Source organism: Somniosus microcephalus, chromosome 21 (assembly GCF_052327205.1).
Source record: "Somniosus microcephalus isolate GS21.2 chromosome 21, FLI_Smic_1.0, whole genome shotgun sequence".
NCBI classification, from domain to species: Eukaryota; Metazoa; Chordata; class Chondrichthyes; order Squaliformes; family Somniosidae; genus Somniosus; species Somniosus microcephalus.
In genome coordinates, this window is record NC_141007.1 from 77,023,083 (window position 1) to 77,045,383 (window position 22,301).

The 22,301-nt window shown below is 51.9% G+C and overlaps 2 protein-coding genes across 2 annotated transcripts in view; both read left to right on the forward strand.

Annotated features, from left to right (window-relative positions):
• LOC147102986 (syntaxin-binding protein 4-like) overlaps positions 1-3,741 on the forward strand; it is an 18,616-nt gene extending 14,875 nt beyond the window's left edge. Inside the window, exon 5 of the mRNA XM_085964072.1 lies at positions 3,656-3,741. Coding sequence (XP_085820198.1) covers positions 3,656-3,741 — 86 coding nt within the window. The remainder of the gene's footprint in view (positions 1-3,655) is intronic.
• Positions 1-22,301, forward strand: part of LOC147102984 (ran GTPase-activating protein 1-like) — a 734,758-nt gene that overhangs the window by 465,844 nt on the left and 246,613 nt on the right. The gene's annotated exons all lie outside the window — the stretch shown is intronic.

Genomic DNA, 22,301 nt, shown 5'->3' on the forward strand with positions numbered 1-22,301 from the left:
AGCCCAGCGTCCTCCTCCCCTCACGGCCCAGTCTCCTCCCCTCACGGCCCAGCCTCCTCCTCCCCTCACAGCCCAGCCTCCTCCCCTCACGGCCCAGCCTCCTCCCCTCACGGCCCAGCCTCCTCCTCCCCTCACAGCCCAGCCACCTCCCCTCACGGCCCAGTGTCCTCCCCTCACGGCCCAGCCTCCTCCCCTCATGGCCCAGCCTCCTCCCCTCACGGCCCAGCTTCCTCCTCCCCTCACGGCCCAGCCTCCTCCCCTCACACCTCACGGCCCAGCCTCCTCCCCTCACAGCCCAGCCTCCTCCTCCCCTCACAGCCCAGCCTCCTCCTCCCCTCACAGCCCAGCCTCCTCCCCTCACAGCCCAGCCTCCTCCCCTCACGGCCCAGTCTCCTCCTACCGTCACAGCCTAGCCTCCTCCCCTCACAGCCCAGCCTCCTCCCCTCACGGCCCAGCCTCCTCCTCCGCTCACAGCCCAGTCTCCTCTCCTCACAGCCCAGCGTCCTCCTCCCCTCACGGCCCAGTCTCCTCCTACCGTCACAGCCCAGCCTCCTCCCCTCACAGCCCAGCCTCCTCCCCTCACGGCCCAGCCTCCTCCTCCCCTCACGGCCCAGTCTCCTCCCCTCACAGCCCAGCGTCCTCCTCCCCTCACGGCCCAGTCTCCTCCCCTCACGGCCCAGCCTCCTCCTCCCCTCACAGCCCAGCCTCCTCCCCTCACGGCCCAGCCTCCTCCCCTCACGGCCCAGCCTCCTCCTCCCCTCACAGCCCAGCCACCTCCCCTCACGGCCCAGTGTCCTCCCCTCACGGCCCAGCCTCCTCCCCTCACGGCCCAGCCTCCTCCCCTCACGGCCCAGCTTCCTCCTCCCCTCACGGCCCAGCCTCCTCCCCTCACAGCCTAGCCTCCTCCTCCCCTCACAGCCCAGCCTCCTCCCCTCACAGCCCAGCCTCCTCCCCTCACGGCCCAGTCTCCTCCTACCGTCACAGCCCAGCCTCCTCCCCTCACAGCCCAGCCTCCTCCCCTCATGGCCCAGCCTCCTCCTCCGCTCACAGCCCAGTCTCCTCCCTCACAGCCCAGCCACCTCCCCTCACGGCCCAGTGTCCTCCCCTCACGGCCCAGCCTCCTCCCCTCACGGCCCAGCCTCCTCCCCTCACGGCCCAGCTTCCTCCTCCCCTCACGGCCCAGCCTCCTCCCCTCACAGCCCAGCCTCCTCCTCCCCTCACAGCCCAGCCTCCTCCCCTCACAGCCCAGCCTCCTCCTCTCACGGCCCAGTCTCCTCCTACCGTCACAGCCCAGCCTCCTCCCCTCACAGCCCAGCCTCCTCCCCTCACGGCCCAGCCTCCTCCTCCGCTCACAGCCCAGTCTCCTCCCCTCACAGCCCAGCCTCCTCCCCTCACGGCCCAGCCTTCTCCTCCGCTCACAGCCCAGCCTCCTCCCCTCACGGCCCAGTCTCCTCCCCTCACAGCCCAGCCTCCTCCCCTCACAGCCCAGCCTCCTCCTCCCCTCACGGCCCAGTCTCCTCCCCTCACAGCCCAGCGTCCTCCTCCCCTCACGGCCCAGTCTCCTCCCCTCAAGGCCCAGCCTCCTCCTCCCCTCACAGCCCAGCCTCCTCCCCTCAAGGACCAGCCTCCTCCCCTCATGACCCAGCCTCCTCCTCTGCTCACAGCCCAGCTTCCTCCCCTCACAGCCCAGCCTCCTCCCCTCACAGCCCAGCCTCCTCCCCTCACAGCCCAGCCTCCTCCCCTCACGGCCCAGTGTCCTCCCCTCACAGCCCAGCCTCCTCCCCTCACGGCCCAGTGTCCTCCCCTCACAGCCCAGCCTCCTCCCCTCACATCCCAGCCTCCTCCTCCGCTCACAGCCCAGTCTCCTCCCCTCACAGCCCAGCCTCCTCCCCTCACGGCCCAGCCTTCTCCTCCGCTCACAACCCAGCCTCGTCCCCTCACGGCCCAGTCTCCTCCCCTCACAGCCCAGCCTCCTCCCCTCACAGCCCAGCCTCCTCCCCTCACAGCCCAGCCTCCTCCTCCCCTCACGGCCCAGTCTCCTCCCTTCACAGCCCAGCCTCCTCCTCCCCTCACGGCCCAGTCTCCTCCTCCCCTCACGGCCCAGCCTCCTCCCATCACAGCCCAGCCTCCTCGCCTCACAGCCCAGCCTCCTCCTCCCCTCACGGCCCAGCCTCCTCCTCCCCTCACAGCCCAGCCTCCTCCCCTCACAGCCCAGCCTCCTCCTCCCCTCACGGCCCAGCCTCCTCCTCCCCTCACGGCCCAGCCTCCTCCCCTGCTCACGTAATGTCTGCACAAGCACCTTCCAACAGAGGCCATATGATAGTGATCAGGAGCAGGAACCCTGGTTGATGGTTCCCTTCCTACGCACAGGGCTGCTGTGGCTAACCGTTACTGTCCAATGTGGCTCAGTTTCGCCGCTGAGTCAGAAGGTTGTGGGCTCATAGTCCCACTCGAGAGCCTGGAGCACCTAATCTGAGCTGACACTCCAGTGCAGTACTGAGGGTGTGCTGCACTGTCGGAGAGGCAGGACTGAGGGTGCGCTGCACTGTCGGAGGGGCAGTACTGAGGGAGCGCTGCACTGTCGGAGGGGCAGTACTGAGGGAGCGCCGCACTGTCGGAGGGGCAGTACTGAGGGAGCGCTGCACTGTCGGAGGGGCAGTACTGAGGGAGCGCCGCAGTGTCAGAGGGGCAGTACTGAGGGAGCGCCGCACTGTCGGAGGGGCAGTACTGAGGGAGCGCTGCACTGTCAGAGCGTCAGTACTGAGGGAGCACCGCACTGTCAGAGGGGCAGTACTGAGGGAGCGCTGCACTGTCGGAGGGGCAGTACTGAGGGTGCGCTGCACTGTCGGAGGGGCAGTACTGAGGGAGTGCTGCACTGTCGGAGGGGCAGTACTGAGGGTGTGCCGCACTGTCGGAGGGGCAGTACTGAGGGAGTGCTGCACTGTCGGAGGGGCAGTACTGAGGGTGTGCCGCACTGTCGGAGGGGCAGTACTGAGGGAGTGCTGCACTGTCGGAGGGGCAGTACCGAGGAACGCTGCACTGTCGGAGGGGCAGTACTGAGGGAGCGCTGCACTGTCGGAGGGGCAGTACCGAGGAACGCTGCACTGTCGGAGGGGCAGTACTGAGGGAGCACTGCACTGTCGGAGGGGCAGTACTGAGGGAGCGCTGCACTGTCGGAGGGGCAGTGCTGAGGGAGTGCTGCACTGTCAGAGGGGCCGTCTTTTTGATGAGTTGTTAAACCGAGGACCTGTCTGCTCTCTCGGATGGATGTAAAAGGTCCCATGGCACTATTTTGAAAAAGATATGGGGAGTTCCCCCAGTGACCTGCCCAATATTTATCCCTCAATCAACATCACTAAAACAGATTATCTGGTCATTATCACATTGATGTTTGTGGGAGCTTGCTGTGCGCAAATTGACTGCCGCGTTTCCTACATTACAACAGTGACTACACTTCAAAAAGTAATTAATTGACTGTAAAGCGCTTTGGGACGTCCTGAGGGTGTGAAAGGCGCTGTAAAAATGCAAGTCTTTCTTTTTGCAGCTTCCCTGGTCAGTGCGGCTCAGCATTCCCCTATTGGGCGATGCAGTCACACTCTGGACTACCGGGAGAGTTTTTGTGTACTTTTCTCTTTCTCTGTGGCTGCATTGCTAGGTCCTAAGCTCTCGGCTTGCAAATGCTGTGATGTGTTCACTTTTACAAGAAACTGCACTTTGAGTATGTGCATAATGTCATTTTAATCTAAAATTCTAATTGATATAGTGTGCAGTCTGTGCAATGTGCATGTATCCGCCTGTATTACCCTGCTCCCATTATTAAAGCATTGCTTTCGTGCTGTGCATTTAGATGCTAATATGTACTAGCCATTTGGGTTGTTGCGCTTTTATCTGTCGGTTGATGCGTCTCAGGAATGGGTAATCCCGCCTGCGCGCAATCCCTGATAATGGACAATAACCGACAGATAAAAGCACGACAACCCAAATGGCTAGTTCATATTAGCATCTAAATGCACAGCACATTATAGGTGCTAATCAGAATTGAACAATTTAAGGAAAGACTAGGGGATGATTTTTTCTTCAACGTACTTCCTCAACATTTTGTGTGAATTTGCTAAAATTTCGAGGCTCCTCTGTTCCTCCTGATGGTTCCCTTCACCTTTCTCCTACAGACTGTGTCAAGTTTGTTTTTCTTATTCCTCTTGGTATAGTCCACTTATGGTCATGTTTTTTTAATCTACGCTTACTAGCTTTGGTTACGTACAGTACTTACCCTTGCATGCTGAGGATGTGTGCAGTTCTTGGCTCTAGGTATTTGCACCAGACTGCATAATTCTAATTCCAGCTCTTGAGTATCCCCGATTTTAATCGCTCCACCATTGGCGGCCGTGCCTTCAGCTGCCTGGGCCCTAAGCTCTGGAATTCCCTCCCTTAACCTCTCCGCGTCTCCACCTCTCTCTCCTCCTTTAAGACGCTCCTTAAAACCTACCTCTTTGACCAGGCTTTTGGTCACCTGTCCTAATATCTCCATGTGGCTCGGTGTCAAATTTTGTTTCATAATCGCTCCTGTGAATCGCCTTGGGATGTTTTACTACATTAAAGGCGCTATATAAATGCAAATTATTGTTGTTGGTAGAGAGAGCTTGCCCCTAATAACTCTAACTGTTAATGTGTTTTCTTAAATTTAACAAAACAAACCTCAAGCTTGATTCCGGCGGCACAATGCTTTTTTCCATAGCTGCCCTTTTGCGTTGGGGAATTGGCTTTAAGGTCAGGTCTGTACGGGGCGTAGTTGGTGCCCGTCATTTCTATCTGCATTGTACTGGTGAAAGCAATCTAAAATGGAGGGATGCTGTTTGAGCAACAAAATTAAATCTCATCAATCCTGGTTTATACCGCACATTTCTTTCTAAATCTCCTGAACAGTGTTGGGTTTCAGCCATAATTTGCTTTTATTTTCTTGCCTGAAGCTGATTTGAAGTAATTGACACAACCTTGTAAATCAATATGTGAAATTGACACCGGAATTTTTCTGATCAGCCACAGATAGAAGCAAAGAACTTTCATTAAAAAACCCTGACGTGTATTTAGCACAAGTGTGCAGAGTTATATGGTCCAACCTGAAACTCGGCATCTCATGGTGCCCATAATCAAAACAGAGGACAAAACAGACTCAGGCAATTACGCACTCATTAATCTTACTTCTGTTCCATGTAAAATAATTGAATTGATTATCAGGAGTAACCTTGAGGACTATCTATACAATAATAACCCAGTAAACAGCGGTTAACATGGGTTCAGAAGGGGCAGATGTAACCTGACCAAAGATCTTGGGGACTGTGGAAAGCCCTGCGATGAATCTTGACTTCCAAAAGGTTTGTGACAAACTTCCATTAGGAAAGGCTATTCGTTAAATTCAAAGCTGTGGGGATTCGTGGTAGAATGGATAAGAAATGGGCTGAAGGGATAAAACCGTGGGTGCCCGATGGAGGGGTTTCGCTGGGGTGGGGAGAAGTACGGAGTTGGGAGCATTTTACCGCAATGACTTGGATTCAGATGGGAGTTGGGGTTTGTATCTCATGCTTGGTGTGCAAATAAACTGGCAGCCAGAGAACATCATTAACTGAAAGCACGCTGTCATAAGAACAGAAGAAATCGGAGCAGGAGTAGCCATTCGGCCCCTCGAGCCTGCTCCACCATTCAGTAAGATCATGGTTGACCTTCTACCTCAACTCCACTTTCCCACCCTAACCCCGTATCCCTTGATTCCCTTAGAGTCCAAAAATCTAATGAATATACTCAAAAACTGAGCCTCCACAGCCCTCTGGGGTAGAGAATTCCAAAGATTCACCACCCTCTGAGTGAAGAAATTCCTCCTCATCTCAGTCCTAAATGGCCGACCCCTTTATTCTGAGACTGTGACCCCTGGTTCTAGACTCCCCAGCCAGGGGAAACATCCTCCCTGCATCTACCCTGTCGAGCCCTGTTGTGGGAAAGAAGCCAAATGATGTCACTTGTAATGGTGCCACTGGTCAGAGTTTATGGTCCAAGCCACTGCCAGTCACTCTGAGAATGAGAGATGGGGTCGGGTAGAAAAAGGGAGTGAGGGACAGGAGTCGGCAATAGAGAGAGTGAGGGACAGAGGGGAGGAAAGGGAATGAGAGATAGAGGGAGGAAGGGGAGTGAGAGACAGAGAGGGGGAGTGAGGGACAGAGAGGGGGAAGGGGAGTGAGGGACAGAGGGGAGGAAAGGGAAGTGAGAGACAGAGGGAGGAAGGGGGAGTGAGGGACAGAGGGGGAAGGGGGAGTGAGGGACAGAGGGAGGAAGGGGGAGTGAGGGACAGAGGGAGGAAAGGGAGTGAGGGACAGGGAGGAAGGGGGAGTGAGGGATAGAGGGGAGGAAGGGGAGTGAGGGACAGAGGGAGGAAGGGGAGTGAGGGACAGAGGGAGGAAGGGGAGTGAGGGACAGAGGGGAGGAAGGGGAGTGAGGGACAGAGGGAGGAAGGGGGAGTGAGGGACAGAGGGAGGAAGGGGAGTGAGGGACAGAGGGGAGGAAGGGGAGTGAGGGACAGAGGGCGGAAGGGGAGTGAGGGACAGAGGGAGGAAGGGGAGTGAGGGACAAAGAGGGGGAGTGAGGGACAGAGGGGGGAAGGGGGAGTGAGGGACAGAGGGGAGGAAGGGGAGTGAGGGACAGAGGGAGGAAGGGGAGTGAGGGACAGAGGGAGGGAGGGGAGTGAGGGACAGAGGGAGGAAGGGGGAGTGAGGGACAGAGGGAGGAAGGAGAGTGAGGGACAGAGGGAGGAAGGGGAGTGAGGGACAGAGGGAGGAAGGGGGAGTGAGAGACAGAGGGAGGAAGGAGAGTGAGGGACAGAGGGAGGAAGGAGAGTGAGGGACAGAGGAAGGGGGAGTGAGAGACAGAGGGAGGAAGGGGAGTGAGGGAAAGAGGGAAGGAAGGGGAGTGAGAGACAGAGGGAGGAAGGGGAGTGAGGGACAGAGGGAGGAAGGAGAGTGAGGGACAGAGGGAGGAAGGGGAGTGAGGGACAGAGGGAGGAAGGGGGAGTGAGAGACAGAGGGAGGAAGGGGGAGTGAGAGACAGAGGGAGGAAGGGGAGTGAGGGACAGAGGGAGGAAGGAGAGTGAGGGACAGAGGGAGGAAGGGGAGTGAGGGACAGAGGGAGGAAGGGGGAGTGAGAGACAGAGGGAGGAAGGGGGAGTGAGAGACAGAGGGAGGAAGGGGAGTGAGGGACAGAGGGAGGAAGGAGAGTGAGGGACAGAGGGAGGAAGGGGAGTGAGGGACAGAGGGAAGGAAGGGGGAGTGAGAGACAGAGGGAGGAAGGGGAGTGAGGGAAAGAGGGAAGGAAGGGGAGTGAGAGACAGAGGGAGGAAGGGGAGTGAGGGACAGAGGGAGGAAGGGGGAGTGAGGGACAGAGGGGAGGAAGGGGAGTGAGGGACAGAGGGAGGAAGGGGAGTGAGGGACAGAGGGAGGAAGGGGAGTGAGGGACAGAGGGAGGAAGGGGAGTGAGGGACAGAGGGGAGGGAGTGACAGAGGGAGGAAGGGGAGTGAGGGACAGAGGGGAGGGAGTGACAGAGGGAGGAAGTGGAGTGAGGGACAGAGGGGAGGGAGGGACAGAGGGAGGAAGGGGATTGAGGGACAGAGGGGAGGGAGGGACAGAGGGGAGGAAGGGGGAGTGAGGGACAGAGGGGAGGGAGGGACAGAGGGACAGAGGGGAGGAAGGGGAGTGACGGACAGAGGGGAGGGAGGGACAGAGGGGAGGAAGGGGGAGTGAGGGACAGAGGGGAGGGAGTGACAGAGGGAGGAAGGGGAGTGAGGGACAGAGGGGAGGGAGTGACAGAGGGAGGAAGTGGAGTGAGGGACAGAGGGGAGGGAGGGACAGAGGGAGGAAGGGGATTGAGGGACAGAGGGGAGGGAGGGACAGAGGGAGGAAGGGGAGTGAGGGACAGAGGGGAGGGAGGGACAGAGGGGAGGAAGGGGAAGTGAGGGACAGAGGGGAGGGAGGGACAGAGGGACAGAGGGGAGGGAGGGACAGAGGGACAGAGGGGAGGAAGGGGAGTGAGGGACAGAGGGGAGGGAGGGACAGAGGGAGGCCCAGAACTCACCAGCAGGATATTGTCCTAAGTCAATCCAAGAATAATTCTATGCTGGTCTCAGTCCCTGGTCCTGATGGATGTACAAAGTCCTGCACTGAGTTGGGGGAGAGAGTCTCGAAGGCTCATGAGCTCTAATATTCAACACAGTGATGCACTGATGTGAATTGTACTGGCACAACATTTCTCCAACTTTTCAAAGGCTCCTTGAAGTTTGCATCTGAAAAATTCTGCACTCTGATGGATTGAAAAATGAAGTCTGAAAATTAGAGCTGCTATGAATAGATAATTAAAAGCCAACCTCTATTGGTTTTGTTTCTACAAAGATATCTGCCTAGACGCAGTTTTCGTCCTCTCTGCAGCCTCACCTGTTGAAATTAAGACGCATCTCATTGTTTACATCAGCTTATTATCTCCCTGCGCCTTAAATCATTGCAGCTGCTCACCTCCCTCCGCCTTCCCTCCCTCCCAGAAGCAGCCGGCTTTAAATACAAGTTTGGTGTCACCTAAATCCTCCCTCATATGCTTACTTGTCTTCTCTTCCACTTGTTCCTGCTCCACAGAACTTTACTGGGCTCCTTAGTTTTAAGCAGAGATGAGGTAGAATTTTAAAAGCGGTGGAGGAACAGAGAGACCTCGGGGTTCACATACGCAGATCTTTGAAGGTGACAGGACAAGTTGATGAGGCTGGTGAAAAAGCATACGCAATCCTGGACTTTCTGGTCTACTTCTGATGGAGTTGGTTGAGGGAGGGATGTTGGCCAGGGGCATCAGGAGAACTATAAGCAGAAAATGCTGGAAACACTCAGCAGGTCAGGCAGCATCTGTGGAGAGAGAAACAGAGTTAACGGTTCAGGTCTGTGACCTTTCGTCCTTTTGCTTTAAGAGAACTCCCTGGTCTTCTTTGAATAGTGCCATGGGATATTTTACTTAAACAGACACACGTTGGGTTTAACATCTCAATCAAAAGACAGCATCTCTGGCCTTTAATGAGGCATTGCCTGATAACTTTGCTGGAGTGTCAGCCTGCATTATGTTGTGAAGTCCTGGAGTGATGCTTCAACCCATAGCCATCTGGCTCAGAGACGAGAGTGCTTATTGAGCTCACGGGCTGGGTGGCAATCTAGCTCGTCCTGAGCTAGTGCGAAGTATGAATGAATTTCTGACAGGCCCAGTGGTGCAGTAGCATTCCGGAGAGAGGTGCTGGGGAGGGGGTTTTCTCTTCCTTGTCCTCCTGTGGGTAAACACCACAGTAGAAAAAAAAATACTTTTTGAATTTCTGATCCATTTACTTTTATCTGCTTATTCAGATGCTGGAAAATAAGAATCTAAACGGGGTAGAGGAGCAAAGGGATCTCGGAGTACAAATACACAAATCACTGAAAGTAACGACACAGGTGAATAAGGCCATTTAAAAAAAAGCAAACCAAGTACTAGGGTTTATTTCTAGAGGAATAGAATTGAAAAGTAGTGAAGTTATGCTAAACTTGTATCGAACCTTGGTTAGACCACACTTGGAGTACCGCGATCAGTTCTGGTCTCCATATTATAAAAAGGATAGAGAGGCACTGGAGAAGGTGTAAAAATGATTTACTAGAATATCAAAACTGAGAAACTGCGTACAATTCTGGTCGCCATATAATAAAAAGGATATAGAGGCACTGGAGAGGGTGCAGAGAAGATTTACAAGGATGATACCAGAACTGAGAGGTTATACCTATCAGGAAAGGATGAACAGGCCGGGTCTCTTTTCTTTTGAAAAAAGAAGGCTGAGCGGTGACCTAATAGAGGTCTTTAAAATTATGAAAGGTTTTGATAGAGTGGATACAGAGAGAGTGTTTCCACTTGTGGGGAAGAGCAAAACTAGAGGCCATCAATATAAGATAGTCACCAAGAAATCAATCGGGAATTCAGGAGAAACTTCTTTACCCAGAGAGTGGTGAGAATGTGGAACTCGCTGCCACAGGGAGTGGTTGAGGCGAATAGTATCGATACATTTAAGGGGAGGCTGGATCAACATATGAGGGAGAAGGGAATAGAGGGTTATGCTGAAGGAGTTAGAGGAGGAAAGACAACAGGAGCAGGCTCGAGTGGAACATAAACGCCGGCATAGACTGGTTGGGCCGAATGGCCTGTTTCTATGCTGTAATCCTATGTAAAAATCATTAAGCACTTTTCTTGTTCTTTTGTATCAGCCGGTAGCACTCTCGCCTCTGAGTCAGCAGATTGTGGGTTCAGGTCCCACTCCAGAGACTTGAGCACATAATCTAGGCTGACGCTCCCGGAGGTGCCGCCTTTCGGATGAGCCGTTAAACCGAGGCCCCGTCTGCCCTCTCAGGTGGATGTAAAAGATCCCACGGCACTATTTCGAAGAAGACCAGGGGAGTTCTCCCCGGTGTCCTGGGGCCAATATTTATTCCTCAATCAACATCACTGAAGCAGATTATCCGGTCATTATCTCATTGCTGTTTGTGGGATCTTGCTGTGCACAAATTGCTGCCGCGTTTCCTACATTACAACAGTGACTACACTTCAAAAAGTACTTCATTGGCTGTGAAGCGCTTTGGAACGCCCTCAGGTCGTGAAAGGTGCTATATAAATGCAATTCTTTCTTTTTATACTTTCAGGGGAAGCAGTATTCTTACAAGTTTAAGGCTATTTTTTCCAGTACAATGGTGATACTCACCCCTGTAATCAGTCGGAGGGTTTTACATTTCGGGATGTGGCCATACTGCCCAACGTCTAACTGTACGATAACCTAACTCAGAGATGTAACAAAATTCCCCCCATGTGATTTGTACCGAATATTTGTGTTTTTTGTACGTGCCCTCACTAGCCTCTACAATCTTTCCAAATGCAGGCAAGGCCAGATACAGATTATTAAGCTGCTTTGTTTCACAGCAAATGAACATAGAGCGACATTGTGATTGGACTCACTTAATTCACTCAATGTAACTCGTCCTTGCATAATAATACATAGAAACATAGAAGATAGGAGCAGGAGTAGGCCATTCAGCCCCTCGAGCCTGCTCCGCCATTCAATGTGATCATGGCTGATCATCCAAATTCAGTACCCTGTCCCTGCCTTCTCCCCATATCCCTTGATCCCTTTAGCCTTAAGAAATATATCCAACTCCTTCTTGAATATATTTAATGAACTGGCCTCTACTGCCCTGTGTGGCAGAGAATTCCACAGGTTCACCACTCTCTGGGTGAAGAAATTCCTCCTCATCTCAGTCCTAAATGGCTTACCCCTTATCCTTAGACTATGACCCCTGGTTCTGGACTCCCCGGCCAGCATCTCGTGAAGTGGTGCGCCGATAACAACCTGGCCCTTAACATCAAGAAAACCAAAGAAATCATTGTGGACTTCAGGAAGTCCAAAGGCGGAAGTCACACCCCCATCCACATCAATGGGGCTGTGGTGGAAAGGGTGGACAGCTTTAAGTTCCTCGGAGTCCACATCACGGAAGACCTCTCCTGGTCCCTCAACACCTCCTCTCTGGTGAAGAAGGCCCAGCAGCGCCTATATTTCCTAAGGAGGCTGAAGGGATGTAACCTGTCACCCCTGATCCTCTCTAACTTTTACCGCTGCACTATAGAGAGCATCCTGACAAACTGTATCACAGTATGGTATGGCAGCTGTAGCTACTATGACCGGAAAGCCCTGCAGCGGGTAGTCAAAACTGCCCAACGCATTACCGTCACCCGGCTACCGACCATAGAGCACATATACCAGAAACACTGTCTACGGAGGTCACGGTCCATCATCAAAGACCCTACCCACCCCAGCCACACTCTGTTCGCCCTCCTGCCATCTGGGAGACGCTACAGATGCATTCGCACCCGTACGACCAGATTTAGGAACAGCTTCTTCCCCAGGGCTGTCATCCTACTGAACTCCACAAATAAACTCTAAAGCCTGCACATCTGCCAATGCACTTTATTATGGTTATATTTATGTTAATATACTACAAGCCAAATGTATGTTGAATGTTTAAATGTCTTAATCCAAATGTACACTCTCGGGAGCCGCAAGCCTACATTTCGTTGTACTGCACTTGTGCACTAACAATGACAATAAAAGTTGATTTGATTTTGATTTGATTTGATCGGAAACATCCTTCCTGCATCTAGTCTGTCCAGGCCTGACAGAATTTTATAGGTTTTGATGAGATCCCCTCTCAATCTTCTAAACTCCAGTGTGTATAAGCCCAGTTGACACAATCTCTCCTCATACGTCATTCCTGCCATCCCAGGTATCAGCCTGATGAATCTTCGCTGCACTCCTTCCATGGTAAGAACGTCCTTCCTCAGATAAGGCGACCAAAACTGCACACAATACTCAAGGTGCGGTCTCACCAAGGCCCTGTACAATTGCAGCAAGACATCCTTGTTCCTGTACTCGAACCCTCTTGCTACGAAGGCCAACATACCATTTGCCTTCTTAACCGCCTGCTGCACCTGCATGCTTACCTTCAGCGACTGGTGCACAAGGACACCCAGGTCTGGTTGCACTTCCCCTTCTCCCAATCTATTGCCATTCAAATAATAATCTGCCTTCCTGTTTATGCCACCAAAGTGGATAAGCTCACATTTATCCACATTATAGTGCATTTGCCATGTTTCTGCCCAATCACCCAACCTGTCCAAATTGTACTGGAGTTTCACAGCATCCTCCTCACAGCATACCCTCCCCCCCAGCTTTGTGTCATCTGCAAATTTGGAGATATTACATCCAATTCCCTCATCCAGATCATTAATATATATTGTGACCGATCCTTGCAGTACCCCACTAGTCACTGCCTGCCACTCGGAAAACGACCCGTTTATTCCAACTCTTTGTTTTTTATCCGCCAACCAGTTCTCTATCCAAGTCAATACCTTGCCTCCAATCCCATGTGCCTTAATTTTGCACGCTAATCTCTTATGCGGGAATACAAAAATAATAAATGTGCTACGCTTCCTCGTATCAGTGGGTTGTCTTGCTTATTGGGTTTTAGCTACCCCCCTGCATTCTAACCCTCTCGGCCTGGTTATTTGCTGAATGCCTGGGACCAGGGACTTCCCGACAGAATGGGTGTGAGGTGTGTACTGATTACCGAGCCGGGTTACTGAATTGGTTCCAGATTTTGGGAAAACAGCAGCAAAGACTAAATTCATTAGCACTATGTCTCAGTGCCTTTATTTTTAAATGTGTGTGAATACACTTTGCTTTAAAACACAACCCTTAAATGTGACGTTTTTTTTTGCAAATCTGTTTCTGTGAAGCAAACAAAAACGATGAAAAATCCTTAAAAGTATATATTGAGACTGGATATATTTGGTTTTAATAATGAATTGCTTTTGTTTTGAAAACTATTTTTTTGAACAAAGAGGACACATGCTGACTTGCTGTTCATTTCAAGAAGAGGATGGAGTTGAACAGCCCAGGCACATTGGTATAAGCTGCAGGTTACCGAGGTGGAGTCTCACTTGATGCAGGACACCTGGTAGATCATTATCAATAAACTGGGATTTAGTAACCAGTAGGGTTGTGTATACTTCTTTTAAAGTTTATTGTGTGGTGTAATACTGAGAGACATATACAGAGATTTCCCTTCTGTAGAAAAATCTATCAGAGTGCAGATTCTATGCAGTGTCTGTGGAAAGAGTGGGTTTACTTGGCCTAATAGACTCACCCATATTTTCTGAATTTAATTGGTGTCGGTTTGAATATATCTTCTCTCCAGTAATCCTCCCCACCCCTGCCTGCAGTATCGTACGGTCCTTGTCCAAAGTATTTAGGTTTTTCAGTCAAGAGTGTTATAAACTGGAAGAAATTGTCTTTGAAAGTAATTCTTTACCCAGAGGGCGGTGAGAATGTGGAACTCGCTCCCACAGGGAGTGGTTGAGGTGAATAGTATTGATGTATTTAAGGGGAAGCTCAATAGACACATGAGGGAGAGAGGAATGGAAGGATATGTTGATGGGGTGAGATGAAGAGGGGTGGGAGGAGGCTGGTGTGGAGCAGAAACACCGGCACGGACCAGTTGGGCTGAATGGCCTGTTTCTGTGCTGGGCATTCGATGTAATTGCTGGGCAATCTGCAGCACACTATTTTAAGGTCAGATAGTACAAGATCACAAGATACTTATGGATAAGAAAGGCCATTTGGCCCATCATATAAATCAGCATTTTTCCCTTCCCTCTTGGATAAATACTTGAGGGGGAGAACATTGCCGGGCTCTGGGGAAAGAGCGGGGGAGTGGGACTAGCTGGGCAGCTCGTTCAAAGAGCCGGCACAGGCACAATGGGCCGAATGGCCTCCTTCTGTGCTGTATCATTCTGTGATTCAAGTATTTATCCCATTCCCTTTTGAAAGTTACTATTGAATCTGCTTCCACCGCCCTTTCAGGCAGCGCATTCCAGATCACAACAACTCACTGCGTAAAACAATATCTCCTCATCTCCCCCCTGGTTCTTTTGCCAATTGCCTTAAATGTGTGTCCTCTGGTTACCGACCCTCTCTGATACTATACTGTCTAAGAAGGTCCTTCAAATTATCATCAGTGTTGAGTTCACTGAACTCAGCCAGGCTTGTGGGAGCGTGACAATTGCCCACAGTTCTCCTGGGCAAGGGAAGAGGGTAAAATCAGCAAGTGACTGCTTCCTGATTGCTGTCCAGCTTCTCCCGATGGTGCGTGTGGCAGTTGGATGGGGGCCAATGTTCTCATTTAGCTGAGCAGTCGGGCAGCTGCCTGAAGCTCCCGTGCAGTCGGGCAGCTGCCTGAAGCTCCCGTGCAGTCGGGCAGCTGTCTGAAGCTCCCGTGCAGTCGGGCAGCTGCCTGAAGCCCCCGTGCAGTCGGGCAGCTGCCTGAAGCCCCCGTGCAGTCGGGCAGCTGTCTGAAGCTCCCGTGCAGTCGGGCAGTTGTCTGAAGCTCCCATGCAGTCGGGCAGCTGCCTGAAGCTCCCGTGCAGTCGGGCAGTTGTCTGAAGCCCCCGTGCAGTCGGGCAGCTGCCTGAAGCTCCCGTGCAGTCGGGCAGTTGTCTGAAGCCCCCGTGCAGTCGGGCAGCTGCCTGAAGCCCCCGTGCAGTCGGGCAGCTGCCTGAAGCTCCCGTGCAGTCGGGCAGCTGCCTGAAGCTCCCGTGCAGTCGGGCAGCTGCCTGAAGCTCCCGTGCAGTCGGGCAGCTGTCTGAAGCTCCCGTGCAGTCGGGCAGTTGTCTGAAGCTCCCGTGCAGTCGGGCAGTTGTCTGAAGCTCCCGTGCAGTCGGGCAGTTGCCTGAAGCTCCCGTGCAGTCGGGCAGCTGTCTGAAGCACCCGTGCAGTCGGGCAGTTGTCTGAAGCTCCCGTGCAGTCGGGCAGCTGCCTGAAGCCCCCGTGCAGTCGGGCAGTTGCCTGAAGCTCCCGTGCAGTCGGGCAGCTGTCTGAAGCTCCCGTGCAGTCGGGCAGCTGCCTGAAGCCCCCGTGCAGTCGGGCAGCTGCCTGAAGCCCCCGTGCAGTCGGGCAGCTGCCTGAAGCTCCCGTGCAGTCGGGCAGCTGCCTGAAGCTCCCGTGCAGTCGGTGCAGTCGGGCAGCTGCCTGAAGCTCCCGTGCAGTCGGGCAGTTGTCTGAAGCTCCCGTGCAGTTGGGCAGTTGTCTGAAGCTCCTGTGCAGTCGGGCAGTTGCCTGAAGCTCCCGTGCAGTCGGGCAGTTGCCTGAAGCTCCCGTGCAGTCGGGCAGTTGTCTGAAGCTCCCGTGCAGTAGGTCAGCTGTCTGAAGCTCCCGTGCAGTAGGGCAGCTGTCTGAAGCTCCCGTGCTGTAGGGCAGCTGTCTGAAGCCCCCGTGCAGTCGGGCAGTTGCCTGAAGCTCCCGTGCAGTCGGGCAGCTGCCTGAAGCCCCCATGCAGTCGGGCAGCTGCCTGAAGCTCCCGTGCAGTCGAGCAGCTGCCTGAAGCTCCCGTGCAGTCGGGCAGTTGTCTGAAGCTCCCGTGCAGTTGGGCAGTTGTCTGAAGCTCCCGTGCAGTTGGGCAGCTGTCTGAGGCTCCCGTGCAGTCGGGCAGTTGTCTGAAGCCCCCGTGCAGTCGGGCAGTTGTCTGAAGCTCCCGTGCAGTCGGGCAGTTGTCTGAAGCCCCCGTGCAGTCGGGCAGTTGTCTGAAGCTCCCGTGCAGTCGGGCAGTTGTCTGAAGCCCCCGTGCAGTCGGGCAGTTGTCTGAAGCTCCCGTGCAGTCGGGCAGTTGTCTGAAGCCCCCGTGCAGTCGGGCAGTTGTCTGAAGCTCCCGTGCAGTCGGGCAGTTGTCTGAAGCTCCCGTGCAGTCGGGCAGTTGTCTGAAGCTCCCGTGCAGTCGGGCAGTTGTCTGAAGCCCCCGTGCAGGCGGGCAGCTGTCTGAAGCTCCCGTGCAGGCCGCTTGCTGGTTTCTCAATGGAAAAACCGCGCGTGCATGGAAGTTTCAATGGGCCGCGCACCTCCTTAACCCAAAACAAAATTACAGTCAACATTGGTGGGGATAGAATAAGATACGGTTCTGTGTTCTCTTCTCCCGGCCCCACACACACAATGCTGACAATCACTATCTATACTTGCTCATGAAGAATTGGGGAAAGTACCAGAAGGCAGTGGAATCCTCTGGAACTGGACCCCAGCACAGGCCAATACCTTCAGGCGAGGGCACTTGCGGGGCCGGGGTGGGGGGGGGTGGTGGTGGGAGATACAGGAACAGTTTGGGAAGGAATGGGTAAAGATTTTCAGCTCCCACCTCCCATCCCTCAACCTCAGTTTCTGAAGGAAAATAAAGCAGACCAAATGTTCTTCTCGCTGCGGAGGCAGCTCCTTTGCCTTTCACATCTATTGTTAATCCTGTTTGTGTTTCTGTCTGTGTGGGTCTGAGCTGTGCTGGTGAGTCTGATGCATTTCACATCAGTGTTTTATTCAGTACAAGTCTCTGTGGATTAGTCACAGGCCCAGCACTCGCAGCAGCTACAGGGCCTGGCAGACTGAGATGTACTTGACCACGTTGATTCTGAAGGGGAGGTATGGATGGGGAAAGAGTCTGTTTTAAATTCAAGTGCGCATCTCACAGTTGTGTCGAGTATTCTTTGAGGAATTGGAGGCAGGAAGCCAGGCAAAAACCAGCCTCGCATAATGTGAGGTAGAGGTGTGTGATCAGAAATGGCACATGTGTATCAACGTGACTGTAAAATTCTGAGAGTGCACGAGTACGAGAGAGAGTGTGAGGTGGGGGGGCGGTGGGGGGAGTATAATGCAGTGCTTCACAGCAGCCCTGGAACTTTAGCCTAGTGTGCAGCTCAACATGCAATAAACTTGCCATTTAACACAAGCAGCGAGCCAAGCTAACACTTGGCAATAATGAGGGCTGCATCATGTTAAGGCTGGTGCTTGCACATGCTGTGCACGCACTGCCTGCTTTCCCAGAGCCTGTCTGCTGCAACGATGGATAATGTGCTCAAGCAGCATGTTGAAAATATATATATCTTAACCTTGGGCTGCCGGGGCTTCTCCAAAAGGATCCCTGAATCTACTGGTTGATGTTCCCTCAAGAACCTGAGCCCGCCCGACCATGCAAGAAGTCCCCAGCCTGAGCCTGATACCCCACCCTCCTGCAGTTGCATCATTGCTTCAGTAATTCTGCTCCTCAGCAGTCCAGCTTTGACATGTAGAGACTCGCATTTCTCCAGCGCCTTTCCTAACCTCGGGACGTCCCAAAGGGCTTCACAGCCAATGAGGTACTTTTTGAAGCGTAGTCACCGTTGTAATGTGGGAAACACAGCAGCCAATTTGCGCACAGCAAGATCCCACAAACAGCAATGCGATAATGACCAGACAATCTGTTTTTGTTGTGTTGATTTGAGGAATAAATATTAACCAGGGACACCGGGGAGAGCTCTCCTGTTCTTCTTCGAAACAGTGCCATGGGATCTTTTATGTCCACCTGAGAGGGCAGTCGAGGCCTCGGTTTAATGGCTTATCCGAAAGACGGCACCTCCGACAGTGTGGCACAGTATGGAGGCAACCATGGCAGTCATTTTGTGCATACTGAGATCCCGCAAACAGCAATGAGTGGAATGGTTAAAGTTGCCAGCAAACTTGCCCTGCTGGAAGAACGCAGCGGCAGTGTCCTAGATTGGATATTATTGCTTTATGTAGTCAGCCCATGGTGACTTACTATTTAATTAAATAAAGTGGGTGGTGTGTGTGTGTGGGCTAGTGTAACTATACACAGCCCCTCTACCCATAGCTGATTCATATGCCCCAGTCCAGGGATATTACACCAGAATGGCTCATTATGTACCCAGCTGGGTTAAGCTAAATTTCCTACTTTGCATTTATTTAAGTAAACTGTAATTACCTTGCTAGCCTGGTCAATGCAGTAAGACGACTGTGCTGCTATATTCGTGTGCTGAACACGTCTCACTCTGTTGCACTTTTCGAACAAACATCCTGCTTTCTGCTACAGTAATTCCTTGTTTTGACATGTGCTTGATCTTTATTGTTCCCACAGAGAGAACTGTCATCTAAAGGTATGATATGTGTAGGTTTCTAACTGAACAGAGGCAGCAATTGGTGTAATATGCAGAGCAAGGGTAGGAGGAAAAAAACCAAAAGGTTGAATACAGTGAGCCTGTTCCTGTTGAAATTCATGGGGCTCTGATTGGAGCAGGAAAGTGCTTTGCTTTTTGTGTAGAATTCCAGCCTTGCACAGAGGCACCTGCTGACCACAGATCACCAGCCCCTGGTGTCACGACTGCAAGGTTGTGTGTCATACACTAACACAGAGGATGAGCGGTGCCTTTCAATGACTCAAGTGACAGTAACTGAGGTGAGGGATTCTGGAGAGGGCCCCTGTGATTGATGGTTCGGGCACATTACACCGCTGTCGAGGCTCACACTTCAACTATGGGCGAGGTACCAGATCGTGTACCTGGGGAATTGAACAACAGCGAGGAGGTCAAAAATACTTTATATATAAATAATCCTCAATCTTCGATTAGATTCCAGCCTGTAACTCACTCCCGGGTATCTGTTATTCTATATATAAACCCCCCCGAACCCCTCGATTAGATTCCAGCCTGTAACTCACTCCCAGGTATCTGTTATTCTATATATAAACCCCCGAACCCCTCGATTAGATTCCAGCCTGTAACTCACTCCCGGGGATCTGTTATTCTATATATAAACCCCCGAACCCCTCGATTAGATTCCAGCCTGTAACTCACTCCCGGGTATCTGTTATTCTATATATAAACCCCCCGAACCCCTCGATTAGATTCCAGCCTGTAATTCACTCCCGGGTATCTGTTATTCTATATATAAACCCCCCGAACCCCTCGATTAGATTCCAGCCTGTAACTCACTCCCGGGTATCTGTAATTCTATATATAAACCCCCCGAACCCCTCGATTAGATTCCAGCCTGTAACTCACTCCCGGGTATCTGTTATTCTATATATAAACCCCCCCCGAACCCCTCGATTAGATTCCAGCCTGTAACTCACTCCCAGGTATCTGTTATTCAATATATCAACCCCCCGAACCCCTCGATTAGATTCCAGCCTGTAATTCACTCCCGGGTATCTGTTATTCTATATATAAACCCCCCGAACCCCTCGATTAGATTCCAGCCTGTAACTCACTCCCAGGGATCTGTTATTCTATATATAAACCCCCCGAACCCCTCGATTAGATTCCAGCCTGTAACTCACTCCCGGGTATCTGTAATTCTATATATAAACCCCCCGAACCCCTCGATTAGATTCCAGCCTGTAACTCACTCCCGGGTATCTGTAATTCTATATATAAACCCCCCGAACCCCTCGATTAGATTCCAGCCTGTAACTCACTCCCGGGTATCTGTTATTCCATATATAAACCCCCGAACCCCTCGATTAGATTCCAGCCTGTAACTCACTCCCGGGTATCTGTTATTCTATATATAAACCCCCCCGAACCCCTCGATTAGATTCCAGCCTGTAACTCACTCCCAGGTATCTGTTATTCTATATATCAACCCCCCGAACCCCTCGATTAAATTCCAGCCTGTAATTCACTCCCGGGTATCTGTTATTCTATATATCAACCCCCCGAACACCTCGATTAGATTCCAGCCTGTAATTCACTCCCGGGGATCTGTTATTCTATATATAAACCCCCCGAACCCCTCGATTAGATTCCAGCCTGTAACTCACTCCCGGGGATCTGTTATTCTATATATAAACCCCCCGAACCCCTCGATTAGATTCCAGCCTGTAACTCACTCCCGGGTATCTGTAATTCTATATATAAACCCCCCGAACCCCTCGATTAGATTCCAGCCTGTAACTCACTCCCGGGTATCTGTAATTCTATATATAAACCCCCCGAACCCCTCGATTAGATTCCAGCCTGTAACTCACTCCCGGGTATCTGTTATTCTATATATAAACCCCCCGAACCCCTCGATTAGATTCCAGCCTGTAACTCACTCCCGGGTATCTGTTATTCTATATATAAACCCCCCGAACCCCTCGATTAGATTCCAGCCTGTAACTCACTCCCGGGTATCTGTTATTCTATAGATAAACCCCCCCGAACCCCTCGATTAGATTCCAGCCTGTAACTCACTCCCGGGTATCTGTTATTCTATAGATAAACCCCCCCGAACCCCTCGATTAGATTCCAGCCTGTAACTCACTCCTGGGTATCTGTTATTCTATAGATAAACCCCCCCGAACCCCTCGATTAGATTCCAGCCTGTAACTCACTCACGGGTATCTGTTATTCTATATATAAACCCCCCGAACCCCTCGATTAGATTCCAGCCTGTAACTCACTCCCGGGTATCTGTTATTCTATATATAAACCCCCCGAACCCCTCGATTAGATTCCAGCCTGTAACTCACTCCCGGGTATCTGTTATTCTATATATAAACCCCCCGAACCCCACGATTAGATTCCAGCCTGTAACTCACTCCCGGGTATCTGTTATTCTATAGATAAACCCCGCCGAACCCCTCGATTAGATTCCAGCCTGTAACTCACTCCCGGGTATCTGTAATTCTATATATAAACCCCCCGAACCCCTCGATTAGATTCCAGCCTGTAACTCACTCCCGGGTATCTGTTATTCTATATATAAACCCCCCCGAACCCCTCGATTAGATTCCAGCCTGTAACTCACTCCCGGGTATCTGTTATTCTATATATAAACCCCCCCGAACCCCTCGATTAGATTCCAGCCTGTAACTCACTCCCGGGTATCTGTTATTCTATATATAAACCCCCCGAACCCCTCGATTAGATTCCAGCCTGTAACTCACTCCTGGGTATCTGTTATTCTATATATAAACCCCCCGAACCCCTCGATTAGATTCCAGCCTGTAGCTCACTCCCGGGTATCTGTTATTCTATATATAAACCCCCCGAACCCCTCGATTAGATTCCAGCCTGTAACTCACTCCCGGGTATCTGTTATTCTATATATAAACCCCCCGAACCCCTCGATTAGATTCCAGCCTGTAACTCACTCCCGGGTATCTGTAATTCTATATATAAACCAAAGAAACAAGAACGTTCAGATGCAACCAGCCTGTCCTTTGATTTAACTCACCCTCGGCTATCCATTGCTCTCCATCTGATGTATACGGTTGTATTTTTCTGGGTTGCTTTGTTGAGTTTTAGGATCGTTCCTATATTACAACAGTCACAACACTTTAAAAAAGTGCTTAATTGGCTGTAAAGCGCTTTGGGACATCCGGGAAATGCAAGTCTGTCTTTCTTTCCTTCATTCCGTTTCAGTAGCAGGTGTCAATGTGGATGCTGATTGCTGGATCTTCTGTTGTTTTTGATGCAGAAATATGTTCACATTGAAGGATTAACGATTGTTCCAGCAAGTTAATTGGGATACAACTTGCAGTTGTTTGCTGATTAATCCTGGTGTTCATGTGTCATAGGTCACTTCATAGGCACAGTATTAATGGACATTTGGTCAATCTGGTCTAGAAATTCGTCTGGGATGGTAACGGTACGGCCGGCCGTTATACACAGCGCCCGATATTCAGATCCACTGCAGTCAATCGAACTGAATATCAGACGCGGCGTATAATGGGCGGCCGATCCGATCTGATACAGCCCGTTTTACGCCACTGCCCCAGACGAATTTCTTGAGTCTGTGGTGTTGGAACAATTGGCTTCCAGTGTGAAGAAATGGGGCGGGAGAGACGGAAGAGATAGGATTGGTCAAACAGAA